Below are 24,765 nucleotides of genomic sequence, written 5' to 3'. Positions count from 1 at the left end.
TCGCGTCAGTGGGAGCTACCACCTGTGTCGTAGGTTTCCTCTCTGCCTTTTTGGTGTCTTGATACCGAAGGGGGAGAGTGTAGGATTTGCGTGTCTATTCACACACGAACACGTCACTGTGTACCCTCGATGCCGGGGGTGATGCACCGCAGCTCGCGTCGAAGGAGGTCCGACCGGCAGCGCGATACGCAGGACAGCCGGCAGATGCTTTTGTAGATCCGAAGCCCCGCTTACCCAGGAGGGACCCCGTCAGGGCTCGCGGCGGCTATGGGCTGCTCCAGGTCGATTCGCTCGCCCCTAGAGCCTCGTGATTCCGCAGCCCTCCGGCATGAAGAACTAGCGAAAAGATACAAGGGAGAGATAAAAAGTAGATGAACACGAAAAAGTAGTAGATTGATTTGTTTGATTGGTGTTGTTTCAATCGGCCGTCACCCCCAACATATATAAGAGGCGGCTGGACATCCCGTACAAGAAAAGGATTTATCTAGGCTTTCCTTACAAGAAAATTACATCAATTCACGTCCAAAACCCTAGTCAAATTCGGACTGGTTTCATCCGAACTTTCCAAAACTGTTCGGTTTAAACTGGCTGTACTTTGAGGGTCCTTTTTGTGATGACAAATGACCTCGGATGGAAACGAGCCCAAAAGCAATCTTGACCGTTTTGACGAGACGAAAATCTTTCATATTGAACGTTTTTTCATCAGAGGTCATCTCAAGGGTCAAATCGCTCGTGCAAAACAGCTAATTACTTACGCAGCTCATCAGACATACCCACATATGTGTCTGGTTCCGGGCGTCATATTTTGCTCGCTGGAGGGTCTCGCTGTACGGGCTCTAACTTTTTCATACGACCATGGATTGAGACGATCTTTATATCAAAATCAATCATTTCAATGAAATGCACAACTTTCTTGTTGAAACTTTCTCCATTTGAAGCCATATTAATTGGGTTAATGGACATTCTTTAATCTGGTGTCGACATGAGGATCTCTGAACTTGTCATAACTTTTACATCCAAGCTCCGTTTTAGACCATCTTCATATTCATCTTCATCTTCTCGAAAAGAGCCATTTCATGATGACTTTCAATAGTAAGTTTGAATTAATCTTGACATAGCTTCAAGCCACTCTTTATAAACGTGCCACTTTTGAGCGTCAACACATGCCCCCGTGTTTTTCGGCAAAACTTGTATGCCGAAAAATAACTTGCACGAAATTTGTTCTAAGCGCGATGTCAACACTCCATCGGCCATTTTGTACATGCTTAGGATGATAAGTATATATCGGCCATTTAGATTAGCAACAAAAGTGCAGCTAATCGAATGTATGGTGATGAAGTAAAACCCTTGCATGATGTAAGAAGTTATATTGTGTCCATGGATGAAAATAAGTCCACAAAGGGTAACCAGTCATACCTGAGGATGAATTCCATGGTATAGGCATTAATGACATAGTTGAAGAATATGGTTGTTGTTTGAACCGAAGATTCCGATGCGCAAACCTTCGGGTTGGTTGTTCGAAGCTTGCACTCTTCTCTTTCTTCAGCTTTGTCGCACTTATTGCAATGGAAGCTTGCACACCATTCTTCTTTTGAGTACTTCCTTTGGGAACCCATGCCATGTTTCTCTTTTCAAGCTCTTGTGCACTAATTTTTTGTAATTTCTTCTTTTGCCAATATGATAAGCCGAGTGGGCGCCCCGGCTGTGATTTTGCTTGAACTAATGACAACTCTTGTTTTACCTTGTGCACTTTCAACCTCTTTTCTTCAGATTTGGCACTTTGATTTTTAACAATTGATTTCTTTACTTCTTTGCCTTTTGTAGCCAATGTCAACACTTTAATTGGCTCTTTGTCATTTGAGATCGAATCTAAAATAGCACACTTACGACCATCCTTCTTGATCTTGTATACTTGCTTGACCACCTCTTTCTTCGTCCATGGGCTCCAGACCGATTCCTTTTTATTGAAACGGTCTTTAACATGTGATTGTTTAAATGTTGCTCTTCTCGGAGCTGCACAATATTGATGAGATGGTATAAAATAAGATGGAGAATGTGCCCTTGTATCATATCTGTCCCATGATGGATATGGATTTACGTGAGCATAGGGAGGCATCCACGACATTGGCATTGGCAGCCCAAAATAAGGATATGAACAAGTTGCATTCAAATTCTCTTGTTGCCAATATCGATCCTTGGATTTGCGCCTAGGGGGTGATCTTGATGCTTTTGCATTAGTTGGCCGGTAAGCACTGTTCTCCTCACTTATCTTCTGATATTTTTCCAATAGTTGCGCGAAAGTGACTTTCGGTTTTTTTACCTTTGTGCTTACGTCAGCCTTTGTTTCCTTTGGTTGTACTTGCACCGATCTTTGGATTTTCTTGTTGCCCCCCAGTCCTTGGCGTCTCTATTGTAGCTTTGATGGAATTCTCGCCCTCAAGATTATGTTCATTATGCTCTTCAACAACTTCTTTACTTGAAGGTTTGATCTCATCACCTGTAGTTTTTACCTTCTCTTTAAATGGATCAGTTTGAAGCAGCCGATGCATAAACCTTTTGCCATCAGCACCAATTGGAATAGACTGGTCATCTCTTGGTGTTTCAACAAATTTCAATCGTCCTTTTTCAATGGCCGATTTAACTATTTGACGAAACATGCTGCAATCCTCAAAATTATGCTTGAACGAATCATGCAACTTACAATACATTCGTCCTTGGATAGATGGCTTGACATGGTGATCAAGAATTCTAATGTAATTAATTTTCACCAACAACTCAAATATTTGATCACACATGCTTGAATTGAAGGTAACCTTTTTATTTTCTAGCCAATCTTGTTGTGAGAACGGCTTTATAGGTAAGCTAACGAATGGTTCAGATTTTGAATCTCCCCATTCGGCTATGCATTTTCTTTTGCATTCTTTTTCCGATGTTATTGGATAAGATATTATACTAGCATTGGTTTCTCAAAATAATTTACTCTTGGCTTTAAATTTCTGAAATGAAAATAGTTAGAACACATATGTCTCAATTGAGACCAAGTGTAAGCCAAGTAAGAAACAAGCAAAGCTACCCAATTATATATGAACTTTTGATAAAGCAATGGGGAAAACTTTGGCTGCAATAATAAGTCACAATCGGTCTTTATAAATGGCACAATGTGTTGACCGATATGCTTTGCAACGATTTTATTGCTAACAAATAAATTACCCTTCTTCATTGGTCTTTCAATATTGCTTATGAGAATTTTTCTAATAGAAGCATCAACAATAAAGTTGCGACCAAATCGGAAGATAGGTAAATCACTTGCTAGACATACCTCTTCGAATACGTTGGGAGAGCATGATGGTTGCGTTACTTGAACGATATCTTGTTCCCCTTTCGAATAGCTCCCCAACGCCTTGTCATCCTCTTTTTCTAGAATAGATTCGGCATACGTAATATTTGATTCAGTCTTTTCAATAACCGGATTAACTTTGTTTTTCGAATCACCACTCTTTTTGATAATTCTACCCACACTCAATGCTTTCTCTTTTTGACATAATTTATCTTGTATTGCAACAGAATTGATAGGCTTTCCCTCTTTTATTAATTCATGTAGAACAACATTGCATTCGTCCCAAAAAGATGTAAGGTTTTTCTTAATGACCCAATCTGGATAGAATTGCCTCCCGACACTTTTAGACTCTTTCGGTAACGATATGTCACCGAAATTTTGTAATTGTGTTGGGGGAACATGATATGCCACGGTAGTAGGTGAAGGCATTTGTGCTCCTGTAGAAGTTTCACTTATTCGGCCATGACCATGAAGGTGCGGAGCCGAATTCTGGACATCAACAGTTGCGTATGGTGCCAGAAAATTAGTAGCATGAGGTGTAGCATATGCTAGTTGAGGGTAATTGGCCGGATAACTAGTAGTAGCATGGCCAATTCCCCTATCCACTGGCATGTTTGGATTAACATATTGCAAGTTAGTTGCCGGTGAATAAAAAGGTGAAACACTTTGTTGCATACTATCGGAAGTTCCTATGTGAGGTGTTTCAACTTGATTAACCGAACTCATCATGTTGTTCATCAGCAGATGGATTTCTGGGGTTGCCGATGCATGGGAGTTGCAATACATATGTTGCATGTTGCTAAAATTATATGAGGTAGAAGCATGAAGATTTTGTTGCATCGGCTCTTGCACATAATTAGATGCATGATTGATAAAGCTAGGGCTAGCCAATACATTATGCTCATTAGATTATCTAGCAACAACATACGCATTGTTTGCATCTACTTATGTGAACTGGGTATTCATATTACCTTTGTAGATTGCAAACCCTAGATGACGATCTCTTCGTAGCAAGAACAGGCCGGAGACTGTTCAAAGCTTCGTCCCCAGCGGAGTCACCAAAAAGTGTGTTCGCACATGAACACGTCACCGTGTACCCTTGACGCCGGGGGTGATGCACCACAGCTCGCGTCGAAGGAGGTCCGACCGGCAGCGCGATACGCAGGACAGCCGGCAGACGCTTTTGTAGACCCGAAGCCCCGCTTACCCGGGAGGGACCCCGTCAGGGCTCGCGGCGGCTATGGGCTGCTCCAGGTAGATTCGCTGGCCCCTAGAGCCTCGTGATTCCGCAGCCCTCCGACATGAAGAACTAGCGAAAAGATACAAGGGAGAGATAAAAAGTAGATGAACACGAAAAAGTAGTAGATTGATTTGTTCGATTGGTATTGTTTCAATTGGCCGTCACCCCCAACATATATAAGAGGCGGCTGGACTTCCCGTACAAGCAAAGGATTTATCTAGGCTTTCCTTACAAGAAAATTACATCAATTCACGTCCAAAACCCTAGTCAAATTCGGACTGGTTTTATCCAAACTTTCCAAAACTATTCCGTTTAAACTGGCTGTACTTTGAGGGTCCTTTTTGTGGTGACATACGACCTCGGATGGAAACGAGCCAAAAAGTAATCTTGACCGTTTCGACGAGACGAACATCTTTCATGTTGAACGTTTTTTCATCAGAGGTCATCTCGAGGGTCAAATCGCTCGTGCAAAAGAGCTAATTACTCACGCAGCTCATCAGACATACCCACATATGTGTGTGGTTCTGGGCGTCATATTTTGCTCGCTGGCGGGTCTCGCTGTACAGGCTTTAAATTTTGCATACGACCTCGGATTGAGACGATCTTTATATCAAAATCGATCGTTTCGACGAGACGCACAACTTTCTTGTTGAAACTTTCTCCATTTGAAGCCATATTCATTGGGTTACTGGACATTCTTTAATCTGGTGTCGACATGAGGATCTCTGAACTTGTCATAACTTTTACATCCAAGCTCCATTTTAGACCATCTTCATATTCATCTTCATCTTCTCGAAAAGAGCCATTTCATGATGACTTTCAATAGTAAGTTTGAATTAATCTTGACATAGCTTCAAGCCACTCTTTATAAACGTGCCACTTTTGAGCATCAACATTGTCTTGTTCCTTGTTGCTTTCATTTCATTGAACCTTCGTTGCTTTGGTTTGTTGGTTTGGGTTGGTGTGCGTGTGAGAGAAGGATACCTATGCTATCATATGGTGTGAGACATATGCCCCCAAGCTTATCTTATTATCTAGTATGTTTAGTAGATTGTGAGCTTATGTTATCTTGTGCCCTTTACTTCATGCTCACTTACTTTACCTTGCCTAAATGCTTATTGTCACTTATATTGTTGCAAGTTTTGCCTTGACTATAAAATATAGGGGGAGTGTTGATCCTAGCATGTGTGCCGTGTAGTCCAAAGCATATCTATAGAGTGCACACATCTAGGGGAGCCTGTCTATATTTTATAGATGTTGGGTTTGCTTATGTTCAGTTTATATCCTTATGTGCAAATCCTGTATTGTCATCAATCCACCAAAACGGGGGGAGATTGTAAGGGCATATTTCTCCCTATGTGGTTTTGGTGATTGATGACAGTGCATTTGCGGACTAATCGTGTGCATTGAGCATTTCAGATATCTCATGTGTAGGCACAAGACGGTTCGGTGCCCCTCGGAGCATATCGAAGATGACGGTTTTTCTACGTTTCTTTTCGGTGGATTTTGAGTCGTAGGAAAGCCGTACTATCAATAGGGGGTCCGCTTCGGAAAGGTTAGGGTGGAATCAACACGTACACATCTATTCCTTTGCTCCACCTTTCCTTCGCTGCATTGGAGCACCATCCGTTTCTCCTTGTCGCTGCGAGATGAAGGCCTCCAAGTGCTATAGGTTTTGTGGCATGCGGTAGTACTGCTCAAGGGAGCAGTAGTACCGCAGGGGCTTGCGGTAGTATTGCCCTGGCTTGCGGTAGTACCGCTCCTCGCGAGCGGTAGTACCGCTTGATACATCTCCATCGTATCTACTTTTCCAAACACTTTTGCCCTCGTATTGGACTCTAACTTGCATGATTTGAATGGAACTAACCCGGACTGACGATGTTTTCAGCAGAATTGACATGGTGTTATTTTTGTGCAGAAATAAAAGTTCTTGGAATGACCTGAAAATCAACGGAGATTATTTTTGGAATATATAAAAAATACTGGCGAAATAATCAAGGCCAGGGGGCCCACACCCTGTCCACGAGGGTGGGGGTGCGCCTACCCCCTGGGCACGCCCCTACCTCGTGGGCCCCCTGGTGCTCCTCCGACCTCAACTCCAACTCTATATATTCGTGTTCGGGGAGAAAAAAAATAGGAGAGAAGGATTCATCGCGTTTTACGATACGGAGCCGCCGCCAAGCCATAATCTCTCCCGGGAGGGCCAATCTGGAGTCCGTTCGGGGCTCCGGAGAGGGGAATCCGTCGCCATCGTCATCATCAACCTTCCTCCATCACCAATTTCATGATGCTCATCACCGTGCGTGAGTAATTCCATCGTAGGCTTGCTGGACGATGATGGGCTGGATGAGATTTATCATGTAATCGAGTTAGTTTTGTTAGGGTTTGATCCTTAGTATCCACTATGTTCTGAGATTGATGTTGCTATGACTTTGCTATGCTTAATGCTTGTCACTAGGGCCCGAGTGCCATGATTTCAGATCTGAACCTATTATGTTTTCATGAATATATGTGAGTTCTTGATCCTATTTTGCAAGTCTATAGTCACCTATTATGTGTTATGGTCCGTTAACCCCGCAGTGACAATAATCGGGATACTTACCGGTGATGACCGTAGTTTGAGGAGTTCATGTATTCACTATGTGTTAATGCTTTGGTCCGGTACACTATTAAAAGTAGGCCTTAATATTCCTTAGTTTCCAAGAGGACCCCGCTGCCACGGGAGGGTAGGACAAAAGATGTCATGCAAGTTCTTTTCCATAAGCACGTATGACTATATTCGGAATACATGCCTACATTACATTGATGAACTGGAGCTAGTTCTGTGTCACCCTATGTTATAACTATTGCATGAGGAATCGCATCCAACATAATTATCCATCACCGATCCATTGCCTATGAGCTTTTCACATATTGTTCTTCGCTTATTTACTTTTCTGTTGCTACTGTTACGATCACTATAAAACAAAAACTATTACTTTTGCTACCGTTACCGCTATTATCATATTACTTTGCTACTAAATACTTTGCTGCAGATATTAAGTTTCCAGTTGTGGTTGAATTGACAACTCAGCTGCTAATACTTGAGAATATTCTTTGGCTCCTCTTGTGTCGAATCAATAAATTTGAGTTGAATACTCTACCCTCGAAAACTGTTGTGATCCCCTATACTTGTGGGTTATCAAGACTAATTTCTGGCGCCGTTGCCGGGGAGCATAGCTCTATTCTTTGAGTCACTTGGGATTTATATCTGTTGGTCACTATGAAGAACTTGAAAGATCAAAGAACCAAGATTTTTCCCTCAACTACGAGGGGAGGTAAGGAACTGCCATCTAGCTCTACAACTGATTCACCTTCTGTTATGAGTAAACTTGCGACACCTACACCTGCTATTCATTCTGATATGTCGCATGTTATTGATGATGCCACTTCTGCTTTGCATGATACTTATGATGAAACTACTTCTATGCTTGATAATACAGTGCCACTAGGTGAATTTCTTGATGAACAACTTGCTGGGGTTAGAGAGAATGAAATTATTGAAACTGATAATATTGATGAAAGTGATGATGAAGATTCTCCCCCTAGATATGAATTGCCGGTTGTCTCCGAGGGTTATGTTATGGATGAAGAAACTACTAGAGACTTCTTAGCTTGCAATGATAGATCTGATCTTAAGAAATTATTAGCTAAGCTTAAAGAAAAATCCTTGAATGCTAGAATGAAATATGACCCTACTTTTGCTACTTCACCTATCTTTATTACTGATAAGGATTATGATTTCTCTATCGATCCCGAGTTAATTACTTTGGTTGAATCTGATCCTTTTTATGGCTATGAATCTGAAACTGTTATGGCACATCTTACTAAATTAAATGATATAGCCACCCTGTTCACTAATGATGAGAAAGCTCGCTATTACTTTATCCTCAACTTGTTTCCGTTCTCACTAAAGGGTGATGGTAAAACATGGTTTAACTCTCTTGATCTTGGTTGTGTGTGTAGTCCATAGGATATGATTTATTACTTCTCTGCTAAATATTTCCCCGCTCATAAGAAACAAGCTGCCTTAAGGGAAATATATAATTTTGTGCAAATTCAAGAAGAGAGTCTCCCACAAGCTTGGGGGAGGCTTCTCCAATTACTTAATGCTTTGCCTGATCATCCTCTCAAGAAAAATGAAATACTTGATATATTTTATAATGGACTAACCGATGCTTCCAGAGACTACCTGGATAGTTGTGTTGGTTGTGTTTTCAGGGAAAGAACTGTTGATCAAGCTGAATTGCAATTGAATAATATGTTGAGTAATGAAAATGATTGGACACTTCCTGAACCAATTCCAAGCCAACTCCTAAGAAAAGGGGTATTCTATTTCTCAGTCCCGAAGATATGCAAGAGGCAAAGAAATCTATGAAAGAAAAATGTATTAAAGCTGAAGATGTTAGGAATTTACCACCTATTGAAGAGATACATGGTCTTGATAACCCGACACAGGTAGTAAAGATAAATTCTCTCTATAGATTTGATGAAGGTGATATTCGTTGTTATAAGTCTGCTAGCCAATGCTTGGATGAGTTTGATAATTTCATTATTAAACAAGAAAACTTCAATGCTTATGTCGGTATACAATTGAAACATAATGCCCATATGCTTGAACACTTGAGTGATTATATGTCTAGAGTTAAAGGTGAACTTAAACTTATTAGTAAACATGCTTCTATGGTTACCACTCAAGTAGAACAAGTACTTAAAGCTCAGAATGATTTGCTCAATGAATTAAATAATAAGAAAAATGATAATGTTGTTAGAGTTATGACTAGAGGGGGTAAAATGACTCAGGAACCTTTGTATCCCGAGGGCCATCCTAAGAGAATTGAGCAAGATTCTCAGAGAACTAATGTTGATGCACCCAGTTCTTCTAAAAGGAACAAGAAAAATGATAGGACTTTACATGCTTCTAGTGAACCTGTTATTGACACACCTGAGAATCCCAATGATATTTCTATTTCTGATGCTGAAACACAATCTGGTAATGAACATGAACCTAGTGACAATGTTAATAATGATGTTCATGTTGATGCTCAATCTAGCAATGATAATGATGTAGAGATTGAACCTGCTATTGATCTTGATAACCCACAATCGAAGAATCAACGTTATGATAAGAGAGACTTTGTTGCTAGGAAGCATAGTAAAGAAAGAGAACCATGGGTTCAAAAACCTGTGCCCTTTCCTCCTAAGCCATCCAAGAAAAAGGATGATGAGGATTTTGAGCGCTTTGCTGAAATGATTAGACCTATCTTTTTGCTTATGCGTTTGACTGATATGCTTAAAATGAACCCTTATGCTAAGTACATGAAGGATATTGTTACAAATAAGAGAAAGATACCGGAGGCTGAAATCTCCACCATGCTTGCTAATTATACTTTTAAGGGTGGAATACCAAAGAAACTTGGAGACCCCAGAGTACCAACTATACCATGCTCCATTAAAAGAAACTATGATAAAACTGCTTTATGTGATCTTGGAGCCGGTGTTAGTGTTATGCCTCTCTATTTATATCGTAGACTTGAATTGAATAAGTTGACACCTACTCAAATATCTTTGCAAACGGCCGATAAATCAACTGCTATACCTGTCGGTATTTGTGAGGATGTGCCTCTTGTGGTTGCAAACGTTACTATTTTAACGGAATTTGTTATTCTTGATATTCCCGAGGACGATAGTACGTCGATTATCCTTGGCAGACCCTTTTTGAATACTGCAGGGCTGTTATTGATTGCAACAAAGGCAATGTCACTTTTCATGTTAATGGTAATGAGCATATAGTGCACTTTCTGAGGAAACAACCTCAAGTCCACAATATCAATTCCTATTGGAAAAAATCCCAACAATCACTATTGGAGGTTTTGAATTTCCTCTTCCTACCGTCAAGAAGAAATATGATATTCTTATTGTTGTGGATGTGCATATCCCCGTTGAGGTAACCTAGTGTTATTCGAAATTTCTCCGGTTTCATGCGATTCAGAATGAGTTTGTTAACAAGACTTGATGAACCTTGTTAGTGGATTCCTTTTGATGAGCATGAGATGGATGAAGTTAGAAAGCACAACCTTCTGTACCCTCCTTTCACTTTATGTTATTTATATTAAATAAAGTGAAATAGTATTTTCTGTCTGTTTTTCTGAATTATCCTTGCATTAAAAAATAGCCCAAAAATAAAAGTTCTCCAAATGCCCTGAAAATGAAATATGATTTTTTCCAGAATATTTAAGAATTATTGGCACTGAGAACACATCAGGGGACCCACCGTGTGCCCACGAGGGTGCAGGGCGCGCCCCTGCCTCATGGACCCCATGTGGGTCCCGTCCACTTATTCTTACACCCACACACTTTCTCTTCCTCCAGAAAAAATCACCCACCAGCTCAAACCCGAGTTCTTGCTCATCTTGCTGCCATTTTCGATCTCCTTGCTCAAAGCTCCATTCACAAAAATGCTTTGGGGGATTGTTCTTCGGTATGTGACTCCTCCAATGGTCCAATTAGTTTTTGTTCTAGTGCTTTATTTATTGCAAATTTTTGCTACTTAGGTGACCCTGTTCTTGAGCTTGCATGTCAAATTTATGCGGTCAAAAGTAGTTCTAATGCATGATATAGCCTCTAGGCACTTGTAGGAGTAGTTGCTATCAATTTTGTTGAGTTTGGTTCACTTTTATTTTGAGTTACTAAATTTTTTAGAAATTTTTAGAAAAAAGATGAAGAGATTCTTGAGGGGCTCATCGAGCCGAAGCTCTAAGGATAAGCAAAGTGAAGAAATTAAGAAGCCCAAGTATAATCTCCCTCGTACTACGGAGGTTCGGCCGTGTGAATGGCCTTGTGATGAGTACTTGAAAGAGACCGGGATTTATGAAGATTTTTATTATTTGGCTGAGAATGCAGGCCTTACCGACTTTCTCCACGACCAGCGCGAACAGTATCTCTTACTCAACAATATTTTTGTGCAAAATTTTCATTTCCATGCTAGGAGATCACCACCGTCGGTGGAATTTTATTTATATGATGAGCATAAGGAGATGTTGCTTTATGATTTTTGCCGGGTTTGTAGGATACCCTTTGAGGGCAGCATAGAGGAACCACATCGTAATGATGTGGAGGGATTTATTGATACAATTGCTGTAGGGGAAACGAGGAAAGTTTTTGATGCAATAATCACTAGCATACATTTTTCTATTCTACGTTACTTTGCAATATTTGCTAGTAGATGCTTAATTGGTCGCGGGAACTGTGGAAATCTTAGTGCCCCTAATATTGTCATTTTGCGCCATGCTTTGTTTTGTGATACCACTTTCAGTCTAGGTGCTATTGTTGCTAAACGGTTAAATTTGAACCGTACAAAGGGTCCCGTCTTGGGAGGCATCTTTGCCTCGCGCCTTGCTGCACACTTTAACATACCTATTAGGCATTATGAGAAAGAGGAAAAGTTGCTGCCTCATATTTTTCTAGATTATAAGAGCATGGTAGCACATGATTTTATTGTTAAGCATAAGAAGAAGATGCTTAACTATAGACTGATATTTGATAAGAAACACTTTGAGACTATTACCTTGCCTGCTCCCTCTTTGTTCAACATATTTTCACGCACGTACCTTGTTTTACCGGAGGCCGTTCAGGCATACCAGAGCCTGACATCAGCTCCAGAGCCGGAGCCACAATCTGATCCTCACCGTCAGTCTGTTTATAAGTGGGATCCGGAGGAGATCGCCAACCAGTGGCACCCTGAAGACCCTCCTCAGTACACCGGAGAGGGCAGCTTTGATCCATGGGCATAGACCAACTTAGGCCAAAAGCCTAAGCTTGGGGGAGTACATATTTCTCACTGACATTACATTCATGTTCACACACTCATTCCAATTGTCGGTGCTCATACTTTTTCATTATATCATCCATGCTAGTTTATTTTCTTTTTAAGCTTTCTTCTTGTGTGTTTGAAAAACCTTAAGAAAAAACTAAAAAAATTAGTTGTAGCTTTTAGCTAGTTTACTTTCCATGCTTGTAGTAGTAGTAAATAAAAGAAAACCCAAAAAGATTTCTCGTTCTTCTTTTGCTTGTTGGGAGCTTTCCAGTGTAAATAGTTTTGTTTCTTTTCTTTTCTTTGGGGGTCGAGAGGAGAAGACCATAATGAAAATGTTGAAGTGGCTCTCATATGCATTATTGTTGATCTAACAAAGAGCCCATATTACCTTGTATTCTCCTATGTATTGAATGCTTGCAGATTCCAGCTTAGTCCAATGCACGTGCACTATTATTATTATCCACACTATTCGGCTGTGCAAGTGAAAGGCAATAATGACGATATATGATGGACTGATTGAGATGAGAGAAGCTGGTATGAACTCAACCTCTCTTGTTTTTGTAAATATGATTAGTTCATCGTTCCTGATTCAGCCTATTATGAATGAAACATGTTTGCAATGACAATTAGAGATTATAGTTGCTCATGCCATGCTTAATTTGCTAGGAGTTTATAATGGTTTACCTTGTGTGCCAACATGCTATTAAAATGGTTGTGATGTGGTACGATAGGGTGGTATCCTCCTTTGAACGATTCGAGTGGCTTGACTTGGCACATGTTCATGCATGTAGTTGAAACAAAATCAACATAGCCTCCACGATATTTATGTTCATGGTGATTTATATCCTACTCATGCTTGCATTCAATGTTGATTAGTTTTAATGCATGTTTATGACCGTTGTTGCTCTCTAGCTGGTCGCTTCCCTGTCTCTTTCTAGCCTTCACTTGTACTAAGCGGGAATACTGCTTGTGCATCCAACTCCATAAACCCCAAAGTTGTTCCATATGAGTCCACCATACCTTCCTATATACGGTATCTACCTGCCGTTCCAAGTAAATTTGTATGTGCCAAACTCTAAACCTTTAAATAAACATTCTGTTTTGTATGCTCGAATAGCTCATGTATCAACTAGGGTTGTCTGTATCTTCCATGCTAGGCGGGTTATTCTCAAGAGGAGTGGACTCCGCTCCTCACTCACGAGAAAATGGCTGGTCACCGGGATGCCCAGTCCCATGCTCAAATCAAATCAAAATAATTGCAAACAAAACTCCCCCAGGATTGTTGTTAGTTGGAGGCACCCGTTGTTTCGGGCAAGCCATGAATTGATGCTTGTTGGTGGTGGGGGAGTATAAACTTTACCATTCTGCTTGGGAACCGCCTATAATGTGTGTAGCATGGAAGATATCAAGATCTCTTGGTTGTTATGTTCACAATGAAAGTATACCTCTCAAAATATTATTCATCTCTATTTCAAAATCGATCTCTGGCACCTCTACAAATCCTTGCTTCCCTCTGCGAAGGGCTTATCCATTTACTTTTATGCTGAGTCATCATCCTCTTACTAAAAAGCACCAGTTGGAGAGCAACGCTGTCATTTGCATGTATTATTGTTAGTTTACATTGAGTATGACTTGACTGGATCTCTTTTACCATGAATTACAATTTCCAGTCAGCCCTTGATCTTCAGGGGTGCTCTGCATTTATGTTTTGCGGTCTTGGAAAGGGCTAGCGAGATACCATCTTGTTATATCATATTATGATTGTTTTGAGGAAGTGCTGTCATCCGAGATTTATATTATTGCTCGCTAGTTGATTATGCCATTGATATGAGTAAAAATGAGACCTAAATGTTATTGTGAATATGGTTAGTTCATAATCTTTGCTGAAAACTTGAATGCTGGCATTACATATTTACAACAACAAGAGCAAACATAGTTTGTAAAAGTTTTTCTTTATAACTTTCAGTTTATCAACTGAATTGCTTGAGGACAAGCAAAGGTTTATGCTTGGGGGAGTTGATACGTCTCCATCGTATCTACTTTTCCAAACAGTTTTGCCCTTGTTTTGGACTCTAACTTGCATGATTTGAATGGAACTAACCCGGATTGATGCTGTTTTCAGCAGAATTGCCATGGTGTTATTTTTGTGCAGAAATAAAAGTTCTTGGAATGACCTGAAAATCAACGGAGATTATTTTTGGAATATATAAAAAATACTGGCAAAAGAATCAAGGCCAGGGAGCCCACACCCTGTCCACGAGGGTGGGGCGCGCCTACCCCCCTAGGCGCGCCCCCTGCCTCGTGGGCCCCCTAGTGCTCCTCCGACCTCAACTCCAACTCTATATATTCGTGTTCGGGGAGAAAAAAATAGGAGAGAAGGATTCATCGTGTTTTACGATACGGAGCCGCCGCCAAGCCCTAATCTCTCTCGGGAGGACTGATTTGGAGTCCGTTCGAAGCTCTGGAGAGGGGAATCCGTCGCCATCATCATCATCAACCTTCCTCCATCCCCAATTTCATGATGCTCACCGCCATGCGTGAGTAATTCTATCGTAGGCTTGCTGGACGGTGATGGGCTGAGTGGTAGTACCGCAATGTCAAGCGATAGTACCGCAACCCCTTGCGGTAGTACCGCGAGCGTGTGCGGTAGTACTGCGTGTCGCGGGCTGAGTGAGTGGGTAACGGTTGGATCTTTCCCCCCACTATATAAAGGGGGTCTTCTTCCCCAAGAAGATCACCTCTTCCCTCCCTAAGCTCCATTGTTGCTCAAAGCTCCATTTTTGCCCGATCTCTCTCCCTAGCCAATCAAACTTGTTGATTTTCTAGGCATTGGTTGAGAAGGCCCCGATCTACACTTCCACCAACAGAAATTTGATTCCCCCCTCCCCACTAATCCCTTGCGGATCTTGTTACTCTTGGGTGTTTGAGCACCCTAGACGGTTGAGGTCACCGTAGAGCCATATTCCATTATGGTGAAGCTTCGTGGTGTCGTTGGGAGCCTCCGATTAAGTTGTGGAGATTGCCCCAACCTTGTTTGTAAAGGTTCGGTCGTCGCCTCCAAGGGCACCAATTGTGGAATCACGGCATCTCGCATTGTGTGAGGGTGTGAGGAGAATACGGTGGCCCTAGTGGCTTCTTGGGGAGCATTGTGCCTCCACACCGATCCAACGGAAACGTACTTCCTCTCAAAGGGAAGGAACTTCGGTAACATATTCTCGTCTCCACCGTCTCCACTCTTGGTTATCTCTTACCTTTACTTGCGCAAGCTTATGTTGTGTTGTATCCCTTGCTTGCTTGTGTGCTAGTTGTTGTTGCATCATATAGGTTGCTCACCTAGTTGCATATCTAGACAACCAATTTTGATGCTAAGTTTAATTTGGTAAAGAAAAGCTAAAAATTGTTAGTTGCCTATTCACCCCCCTCTAGTCAACCATTTCGATCCGTTCAGTTGGCATGCAGCAGATGCAGGGAATTCCATTCCAGTCTCAGGTTATCTGGATTCTTCTTTCCAATCAAAGAGGTGAAGTGATCAAGCAATATTTGCTCCTTTTCACTATGTTCTATAGGACCTCTCCCAATTGACCTTTCAACATTGGGATGTGGTTCTTTCTCCCGCGACCATTTACCTGGAGATGGAATAACTTAGTGTTGGCATCCCCCTCATGAATCCAAATCATCCTCGATCTCTGTCGCCATCTTATTCGTTCAACAACAGTGATACCCAAGAGTCTAGGCTTGAGAACTATCCAAGTTTAAACTCATTTTCTAAGAGGGTTCTCTCCTCCATCACGAGTTTTAGATTAAAGATCACCTCATTGCGAATGTTGAAAGCTAGGTTTTGCTTAGCTCGGATATGCTTATCGCTTTTCTTGGGCGTCGTGGCCATTCTGGAGATCTTGATGCGTAAGGTTCTAATCGCGTCATTACAGAACATGCTTAGTCCAGGCCGTCTCAATCACATTCTAAATCCCCTCCATCTTAAGCCAATATGCCTCGAACCTGAACCCCTTTGAACATGTGCAACTGTATCTTCTTTAAAATTAGGGGATTGTGGTTGGATATAGTTGTTGATGCCATAGAGAGATGAAACTGTGACCGTCATCGAGGCCACGAGCAATGTGACCACCACGATAAAATTGTCACGTAGCTCAGATTTGTACAAATCCTTATACCTCTTGATCTCATCTAGAGTGGGCCAGCTGTTCCTAGAGCAGAACCTCTGATTCCGCAGCACAACCAGACACACTTTGTCCATGCAGAGGAGGTTGTTGCCTGCTGGTTTGGGCGCAAGTCGGCCGCTGAATCTGGTAGGGCCGTCTGTCGTGGCCTTTTTCTTCCCTCGCAATGACCTCATTAGGCCAGGAGCAGGAGGTGGCTCTTGTGGTTAGAGCAGAGGAACATGGGCAATCGTCAGCTCGGAGAGGAAATCCTTGAGAGGATTCAAGTCTTCACCATCATCTCGGTGGTGGGCAATTCCTATTTGATGCATATAGCGTTAAGTAGTCGCCTATTCGCACAGGGTGTGAACGAGCAGACCAAACTGGGCCAGCCCATTTAACACTAGGAAGGCTCTAGTATGGGTTTTTGATGGTTTTGGGAACCTTCTAGAAAGTTCGTCGCCATTTTATATTCATTTTTTGGTTTTTCTATTTTTACTCAGAATTCTCAAAAAATATTTGTCTTTTCAAAAAATGCTCACTATTTAAAATGTTCATGTTTTTTGAAAAATGTTCAGAAAATTTAAAACTTGTATGCAGTTTCCAAAAATGCTCGTGTTTTGTTTAAAAGTTCAGAAATATAATTTTTTGTCCGCATTTTCAAAAAATGCTTTTATAAAAAATGAGTAATTTTTTTTAAAAAAATTGGGTACTACAGTAACCAGGTCGCTAGGTTGGGCCGCTGCAGTAGCTCGTTGCAGGAAAGTACCATCTCTACACACAACTGTTATTGCGCCGGGCCAGGTAGCGGCGCTCTGTGCTTCAAAACCATTACAGCCCTGATAGGAGCTCCCTCGGCAGTGTGTTCATGGCACTGTATGGTTGTTTAAGAGTTTGGAATTCATGGCACATGCGTGACAGTGACTATGATGACTATCAAGAGCTGATCTTGATCTATCAGCATCAATGTGCAGTGGGCGGCGGCGCCAGTGGTTCATTCAAACCTGCACAGTTTGGGCGATGGAATCCACCGAGAGAGAGAGAGAGAGAGAGAGAGAGAGAGAGAGAGAGGTGAGGCGATCCTGTGATGGGTTCCACGGCGCGGCCGGGCAACCGTGCCACCGCTGGCTTGGCTAATGGAAGCCGGCCGGTGGGCTGTAGCTATCGTCATTGCTGCCGTGCCGTCCCTCCCTCTTCTAACCTCCCAAGTCCGAGCCAACGCCGCCTCCAATACAAGCCCACCCAGCAGGAAATCTCAGCCCCACCAGCCACAATGGGAGAAGTGGTGGTGCCGGCGCCGAGGCCGCGCAAGGGGGTGGCGTCCTGGGCGCTGGACATGCTCGAGCGGCTCGTGGTCCGCCTCGGCCACGACAAGAAGGCCGAGCCGAACCCCTGGCTCTCCGGCAACTTCGCCCCGGTGCTCCACGAGACCCCTCCCACAGCCGGCCTCCCCGTCCGCGGACACCTCCCGGTCAGCGTTCCTCTCTCTTCATTCTTTCAAAAATATTTTCTTTTCTCTAGAGGAAGTTCCCGTTTTCTCCAGCATTTTGTAAGAATGGCCTCTATGCTAATTTGCTCAAAATTTTCTTCGAGCAACTGGTAGTTCAACTTCAAGAAGAAGTTCCCTTTTTCTCATGATGCCAAGCATGCAGCTCACCAGATCCTTTCTTTCCCTCATGATGTCCTTTTTTTTATTTGTCTGCAGGAGTGCTTGAATGGAGAGTTTCTTAGGGTCGGGGCTAATCCAAAGTTTGACCCGGTTGCAGGGTACCATTGGTACTGACTCTTACTTGTTGACAATTTTACATTCGTCTTAAAAGGCATTATTCCCTTCTTTGCTTCCAACAGTTGAGGGTCACATTTATAATTCATTTGTTGTTCTGTGTTTTTTTTCCCTACAGGTTTGATGGGGATGGGTAGGTGATACAGTCTCTTCTCTCTGGAGATCTAGCTGTACTGGTTGCGTGCACATTCAGTTTTTCCTGATTTTTTTTTTTGCGAATTCAGTTTTTCCTGTTTACAATACAGTTCCATGGCTCGCGATCTTTTGATAAAGAAAAGCTTTGGTCTTTGTCTCAAACTTTTGCTTGGTGGTTACATGGACTTCCACGTTCTTTCTTATAGAATGATCCATGCATTGCACATTAAAGATGGGAAGCCTACATATGTATCAAGATACGTGAAGACTTCTCGCTTCAAGCAAGAAGAGTATTTTGGTGGAGCAAAGTTTATGAAGGTAAGCTTATTTGGTTGACTAAAAACCAGAATATTCTTAACGGTTACTCAGTTATTTATGTAACACTTGATTGTCGCCATCTCCAACCATGCGCCGGTTTTCTTATTCATGCTTGCAACCCTTTTTGTACTCTCTTAAGTAAGACTAGCACAGATATGCCTGTGAGTTACGTGAGGTGTAAAATAGAGAGGTGGGACTAATTTAATATGCGAATCAGAGGTTGCTTGTACACACATGACGAGCCAGGCCGATGGAACAACTTTTTTTTTCTTTGGCCTCCTACAGCCAGGCTGCTAGAAACCTTAAATGGGCCAGAATATGCGGGCCAATAATTTGGCCAAAAATTAGTACCACCTCGGATAGTAAAAATCTTTAAAAAAAACTCGGATAGTACAAAATCTTAAAAAAAATGGATGAATGGATGAAAAAAATCGGAGAAAAGCACCTCGCTTTATTAGTAAGTGGGTATAGCTATAGATATCGGAAACTCACTTTGGCACATGGGAGAATTTGCTCCTGCCATTGAAAAATATATTTCAAAATGTCAAAAAATCCCAAACACAAATTTGACGCGTACATCTCATCATTGTATGTCCGCACGTCAAGCTTTGTGAAAATCCGACATTTTATACGTGTTGTGTAAAAAATACAAAAAAAATGTCTGATGAAAAGCCTATCTTAACACTAAAATTTGTCTTTTTTACATAGGACACAACAGTTGTCAGTTTTCCGCGAAACGAGTTTGTATGCATGTAGAATGTCGAGATGTACACGGGAATCATTTTGTCAGAATTTTGTGACATTTCAAAATATATTCAAAACACAATTTAAAAACCAGGAGCATATGCTCCCATGTGCCGAAAGGCCTCTCTCGATAGATGTAGATATAATACATAGCATACATAATTATAACTTAATCAACCATTTTTTGCTTGGTGAAGTATTAGTCTAACACCATGACTCTCCACACCCTAGTTGGATTTAGTAATGGCTATATATGAAGTCAGTTGTGCGCATGTGTGAGTTTTCCCCTCAATATTCATAGGTTGGAGATCTAAAGGGCCTTTTTGGATTGTTTATGGTCTTAACGCAAGAACTTAGGAAGAAACTTAAAGTCTTGGATGCTACTTATGGAATTGGACCAGGTACTTCTTTACTTTAAGTAGTCACTACATGATGTATATCTACATATTTTTCATGTCCATTTTTATTTTAATGGCAATTTATCGATACACTCCCTTCTTTTCCAGCTAATACTTCATTTATATATCATCATGGCAAACTCATGGCCCTCTCAGAATCAGATAAACCTTGTAAGTTATCATTCTGTTAGCACAATTTCTGTCTATACTAGATCACGTCCCACAAGTTGATGTGGGCATAATAATCCTATACACTCGGCATGATAAAGAGCACATAGCAAATGTGGAGCATGAGTTTCTACTTTTGTTTTCAGATGTTGTTAAGATCCTTGAAGATGGAGACCTGCAAACTCTTGGGTTGTTGGATTATGACCAAAGGTTGAAACATCCTTTCACCACTCATCCAAAGGTTGATCCATTTACAGGTACATTACAGTGAAAACCTATTATTTCTTACTTCCATTCAGGAATATTGGATTAAATGATCTAGTTTTTATCCTTCTTTCAGATGAAATGTTCACCTTTGGGTACTCGCATGAACCGCCTTATTGTACATATCGAGTCATCACCAAGGATGGAGTTATGCTTGATCCAGTGCCAATAACAATACCGGAATCTGTAATGATGCATGACTTTGCCATTACAGAAAACTATTCCATATTCGACCAAAGGTACATGATGATATATGTATATAATGGTAAATAACATCAATAAGAAATAGCTTCCATAGATTTTTGCCCTGTACCATTTCTTTTCATCATGTTGAAGGATGCCACAGTCAATACTTGCTTCACATTTGCATGGGATTAACATATGTTTGCAAGAAAAAAAATGATAATTGGTTAATACTCCTCTTCATATTCTGGTCTTATTGTACCCTCTTGTGTTCTTGTATAAAGGAAATGGTGAAGAATGATGAATTTATCTACAAGTTTGATCCTGCAAAGAAAGCTCGTTTTGGTATACTACAACGCTATGAGAAGGACGAGAAAAACATCAAATGGTTTGAACTCCCCAATTGCTTCATATTCCACAATGGTATGTTATCTCCAACATTTTTCTTGAACTCCGAATATGCAATCTTTCTATACAATTTTTCATTAATTAAACATAGCTAGGGAAAGGATGAATATAAAAATGTAAATGCAATTTCTTTAATGTCCCAACAATGTGGTTTGGTATCTTAGCATAAGTATGAACAAAATATGAAATGAGCATGTTCAAGAGGCTGAATTAAGTGCAACATCAGTTCCTTGAGCGATTTTTAGCACTGTGCATACAAAACCAAAAATATAAATACGATAATTTTGCGGATATCTAATTATGAAAAATCCACTTGACAACAATTATATGACAATATGAATAAGAGAGCCAAACCATCTTGCTTTTTTGCCAGAGTACATATTTCCAATTAATGCATTGCACTAATTATCACTAATTTCAATTCCATGTTAATCTTATTGTACTGAACACAAGAAGCATCTCTTCTTGCAGCCAATGCGTGGGAAGAAGGCAACGAAGTTATTCTGATTACCTGCCGTCACAACAACGTAGATTTGGACCAGGTCAATGGTAACCAAAGCGAAAAGCTTGAGGACCGCGGGAATAAGTTGTATGCATACTCACAATATCGACCTTTTATTTTAATCACATGCAACCGAATGCTTGCCCTAATTATATATCTTGCAGGTACGAGATGAGATTCAACATGAAAACTGGTGCTGCTTCGCAAAAGCAACTGTCTGTCTCTGCCATTGACTTTCCTCGAATCAATGAGAGTTATACTGGCAGGTACTTATACTGGAGGTATCACTTCAGAGTTTGTTTTCTTCTATGATGCATATACCTTTAAAAACTATTAACACGTGACAAAACTTAAATTTCAAAGTAACATTCCTTATGGGAACTACCAAACATGCTCTCATACGTTACTTTGTTGAACGCAGAAAGCAGCGGTACATCTACTGCATGATACTTGAGAGCACAGTCAAGGTGACTGGCATCTTAAAAATGACCGGCATCATAAAATTTGATCTACATGCCAAGCCAGAGAGAAGCAAGGAGCATCTAGAAGTTGGGGGAAATGTGACGGGCATATATGACCTAGCACCCGGTACATTTTGTTCAGAGGCAGTCTTTGTGCCCAAGGAGCACGGTGTTTCCGGTGAAGAAGACGATGGGTACTTGATATTCTTTGTTCACAATGAAAACACAGGGTACTCCTTTCATTTCCTACATCACTAACGGGAGATGATGTTGCTACATGGATGTAGGAAATCTAAAGTTAATTTGATTAATTTTTGTTGTTCTTTTGTGATTACTGTGGATGTAGGAAATCTGAAGTAAATGTTATTGAGGCCAAGACGATGTCTGCTGATCCAGTGGCAGTTGTTGAGCTGTCAAGCCGGGTACCTTACGGATTCCACGCCTTCTTTGTCAATGAGGTACTTTACATCATTAAATATGTTTCCTTATTTTATTTCATGATTATGTCATCATCAGGAGATATAAGGTATTTGCAATTGGCAGCTCCTTTTGGTTGATGAAAAAATAAATAATGTTTGTATTATTTTGACAGGAACAACTAGGACATCAAGTAGAGTGGTGAAGAGTGATAAAAAGGAAGCATTACACGAATATATATATATTTTTAATGGGGTGTGTGATGTAGTATCCTTTTGTGTGCCATACTGGTAGGTTGTGAAGGGTTTCTGTTAGTTTTTCGCAAGTTAAATTGGCAAATATCTTCTTCTTAATTATTGAGAATGGCAAGTATTTTGCCTTGTTTAAAAATATACAAAGGAAAGTAGCATGTTGAATAAGCTGTATAAATAAACGAAAGTAGCATTACTATACATATATGCATAGGAGTAATTAGTAGTCAAATCTTTGTATAGTGATTGAATAAACTGACACAAAAAACGAGCTAGTAAATTTGACATTAAATTCTGATAAACCTGGATGGATCATCCAGATGACTCTGCCCAACACTACATACTGTAGATGGGCCTTGCATGGGGACTCCCTTTGTCTTGGGGTCCCTTTCATATTTGAAAAAAAGAACCCAGTAGCCATGGCTGGAGATTTCATTAGTAGAGAGTAATATATGTACACACTCTTCAACTACACAGTACGCTGCATGGGTATAAGGTTTATTTAGATGTTTTCTTGTGTGGAATCATTCAGATTGCTCCGGTCCCAATCTACTCGCAAGGGTATTGCAAAAGATCTTGGCAACACTGTGCATTAGGCTAGTTGGCTTATAACTAGAGGTCGTCCGTGCAACTTCTTTGTTTGGAATTAAAATTGAGCCCCACTTCAATACAACCCCCCTCACTAAACGTATAAAGAGCAATATGGAGATTTAGCAAATCGTAGCCACTTTCGTATGTATGGCAGGTCACCTTTCGCAACGTATAAGCCGTACATTAGACCCACTTCCGTACTGGGCTCGTGTAGTAGATATGCCCTAGAGGCAATAATAAATGTTGTTGATTATCTCCTTGTTCATAATTATGTTTATGTTCCATGCTATAACTGCTATGGTTCTCGAGTCTACAATAACACGAGGCTCGAAGGAAGACTCATATGCACGTGTGGAATAATAAACGGTAAGAAGTATTCCTAGTCTGGCTTCTAAGACTAGCTCAAGTGTTGCATAATGGTTCTATTTTCCTGATCATGGGCATGACTATGCTGGCAACTTTGAGGGCACTATGTTAGGAGAGCACTTGTGTTGAATCGACCCGATTGATGTTATGCTATGCGATACATTCGTCACAAGTTAATGGTTTATAACACAGAAAAAGTTTACATTTGCATAATTCCTTAGACCATGAGAGTATCAAGTTTCTTCATGCTTGCTTCATGAACTTTGGGGTTTGTTAAACGTCATCCGTAATTGGGTGGCTGTTACGGAGGCTTACAGCTTCATGGAAAAGTATGTCAAGTAACTTGATAGCCATTTTCTCCTTCGACGATGGAGAGATATCTCTGGGCCCTCTCGGTGTTATGTTATCCATCATCGTCTGGCCAGGCATAGTGTGATTTGATCACAGAGATGCCAGAGCACAAAAATGAGAAAAGAGAACAAAACCGGTAACGAGGTAACTAGCATAGTGGACAAGTTGTTGATCCACGGGGATGCAAGTAAATCTCACCTCGGGTATTTGTAACATATCATGAAGCAACAGGAATAACACACAACGACTTGTGATTCACTCGAATATTCATTCGTGTGGGTATAGGGGTTAATATGGGTGTCCATGACTCCGATGTTGATCATTGATCGGAAAGAGTTCCGGCCATGTCTATACATCGCCGAACCTATAGGGTCACACGCTTAAGGGTCATCTATTTGCTGAATACTAGACACGAAGTCTGAGAGAAATTCACCGAAAAAGTTTCGGACACACCAGAAAGGTTTCGGAGAGAGAACACCGGAATAGTTTCAGTAAAACTGAAAACTTGTTTCGGGGTATTCCATTAAGTCAAATTGGTTTCGGGACATGCCTGATAATTCTTGGAGGGTGCCAGAATTATTCTGGAAACTTTTGGGAATTTTCCGGGATAAAAATAGGAAATGTTCCGAAGCTGCCGAAACCACTTCAGATGCTTTTCGCAGATAAAAATCACTAATCCGGAATTGTTCTGGAATGCGTTGAAAATTATTTTAGTGGGTACTGGAAATGGTCTAAGCCCACCTAATTATTTTTAGCTTGAACGGACGCTGAAAATTGTCGTCATGAATAGTGAAAGTGATTTTTGGAAATTTTTATGGAAAGCCACCTTTTAGGGA

The 24,765-nt window shown here is 41.0% G+C and overlaps 1 protein-coding gene across 1 annotated transcript; it reads left to right on the top strand.

Annotated features, from left to right (window-relative positions):
- The first annotated feature begins 17,641 nt into the window (after positions 1-17,641).
- LOC125555395 (carotenoid 9,10(9',10')-cleavage dioxygenase-like) lies at positions 17,642-22,772 on the top strand. Its single transcript, XM_087522449.1, has 14 exons — positions 17,642-18,060; positions 18,295-18,365; positions 18,491-18,505; positions 18,714-18,825; positions 19,871-19,970; positions 20,076-20,138; positions 20,282-20,392; positions 20,476-20,654; positions 20,867-21,005; positions 21,462-21,579; positions 21,657-21,773; positions 21,914-22,183; positions 22,300-22,411; positions 22,546-22,772. Exons 1-14 carry the CDS (start codon positions 17,677-17,679, stop codon positions 22,573-22,575), a joined length of 1,821 nt encoding a protein of 606 aa, XP_087378575.1. The 5' UTR covers positions 17,642-17,676; the 3' UTR covers positions 22,576-22,772.
- The last annotated feature ends 1,993 nt before the right edge of the window (positions 22,773-24,765 follow it).

Source organism: Triticum urartu, chromosome 5A (genome assembly GCF_056163025.1).
Source record: "Triticum urartu cultivar PI428250 chromosome 5A, HENAU_Tu73, whole genome shotgun sequence".
NCBI lineage: Eukaryota > Viridiplantae > Streptophyta > Magnoliopsida > Poales > Poaceae > Triticum > Triticum urartu.
The sequence above is the reverse complement of the archived record's forward strand: the minus strand, read 5'-3'. Positions and strand labels throughout refer to the sequence as shown.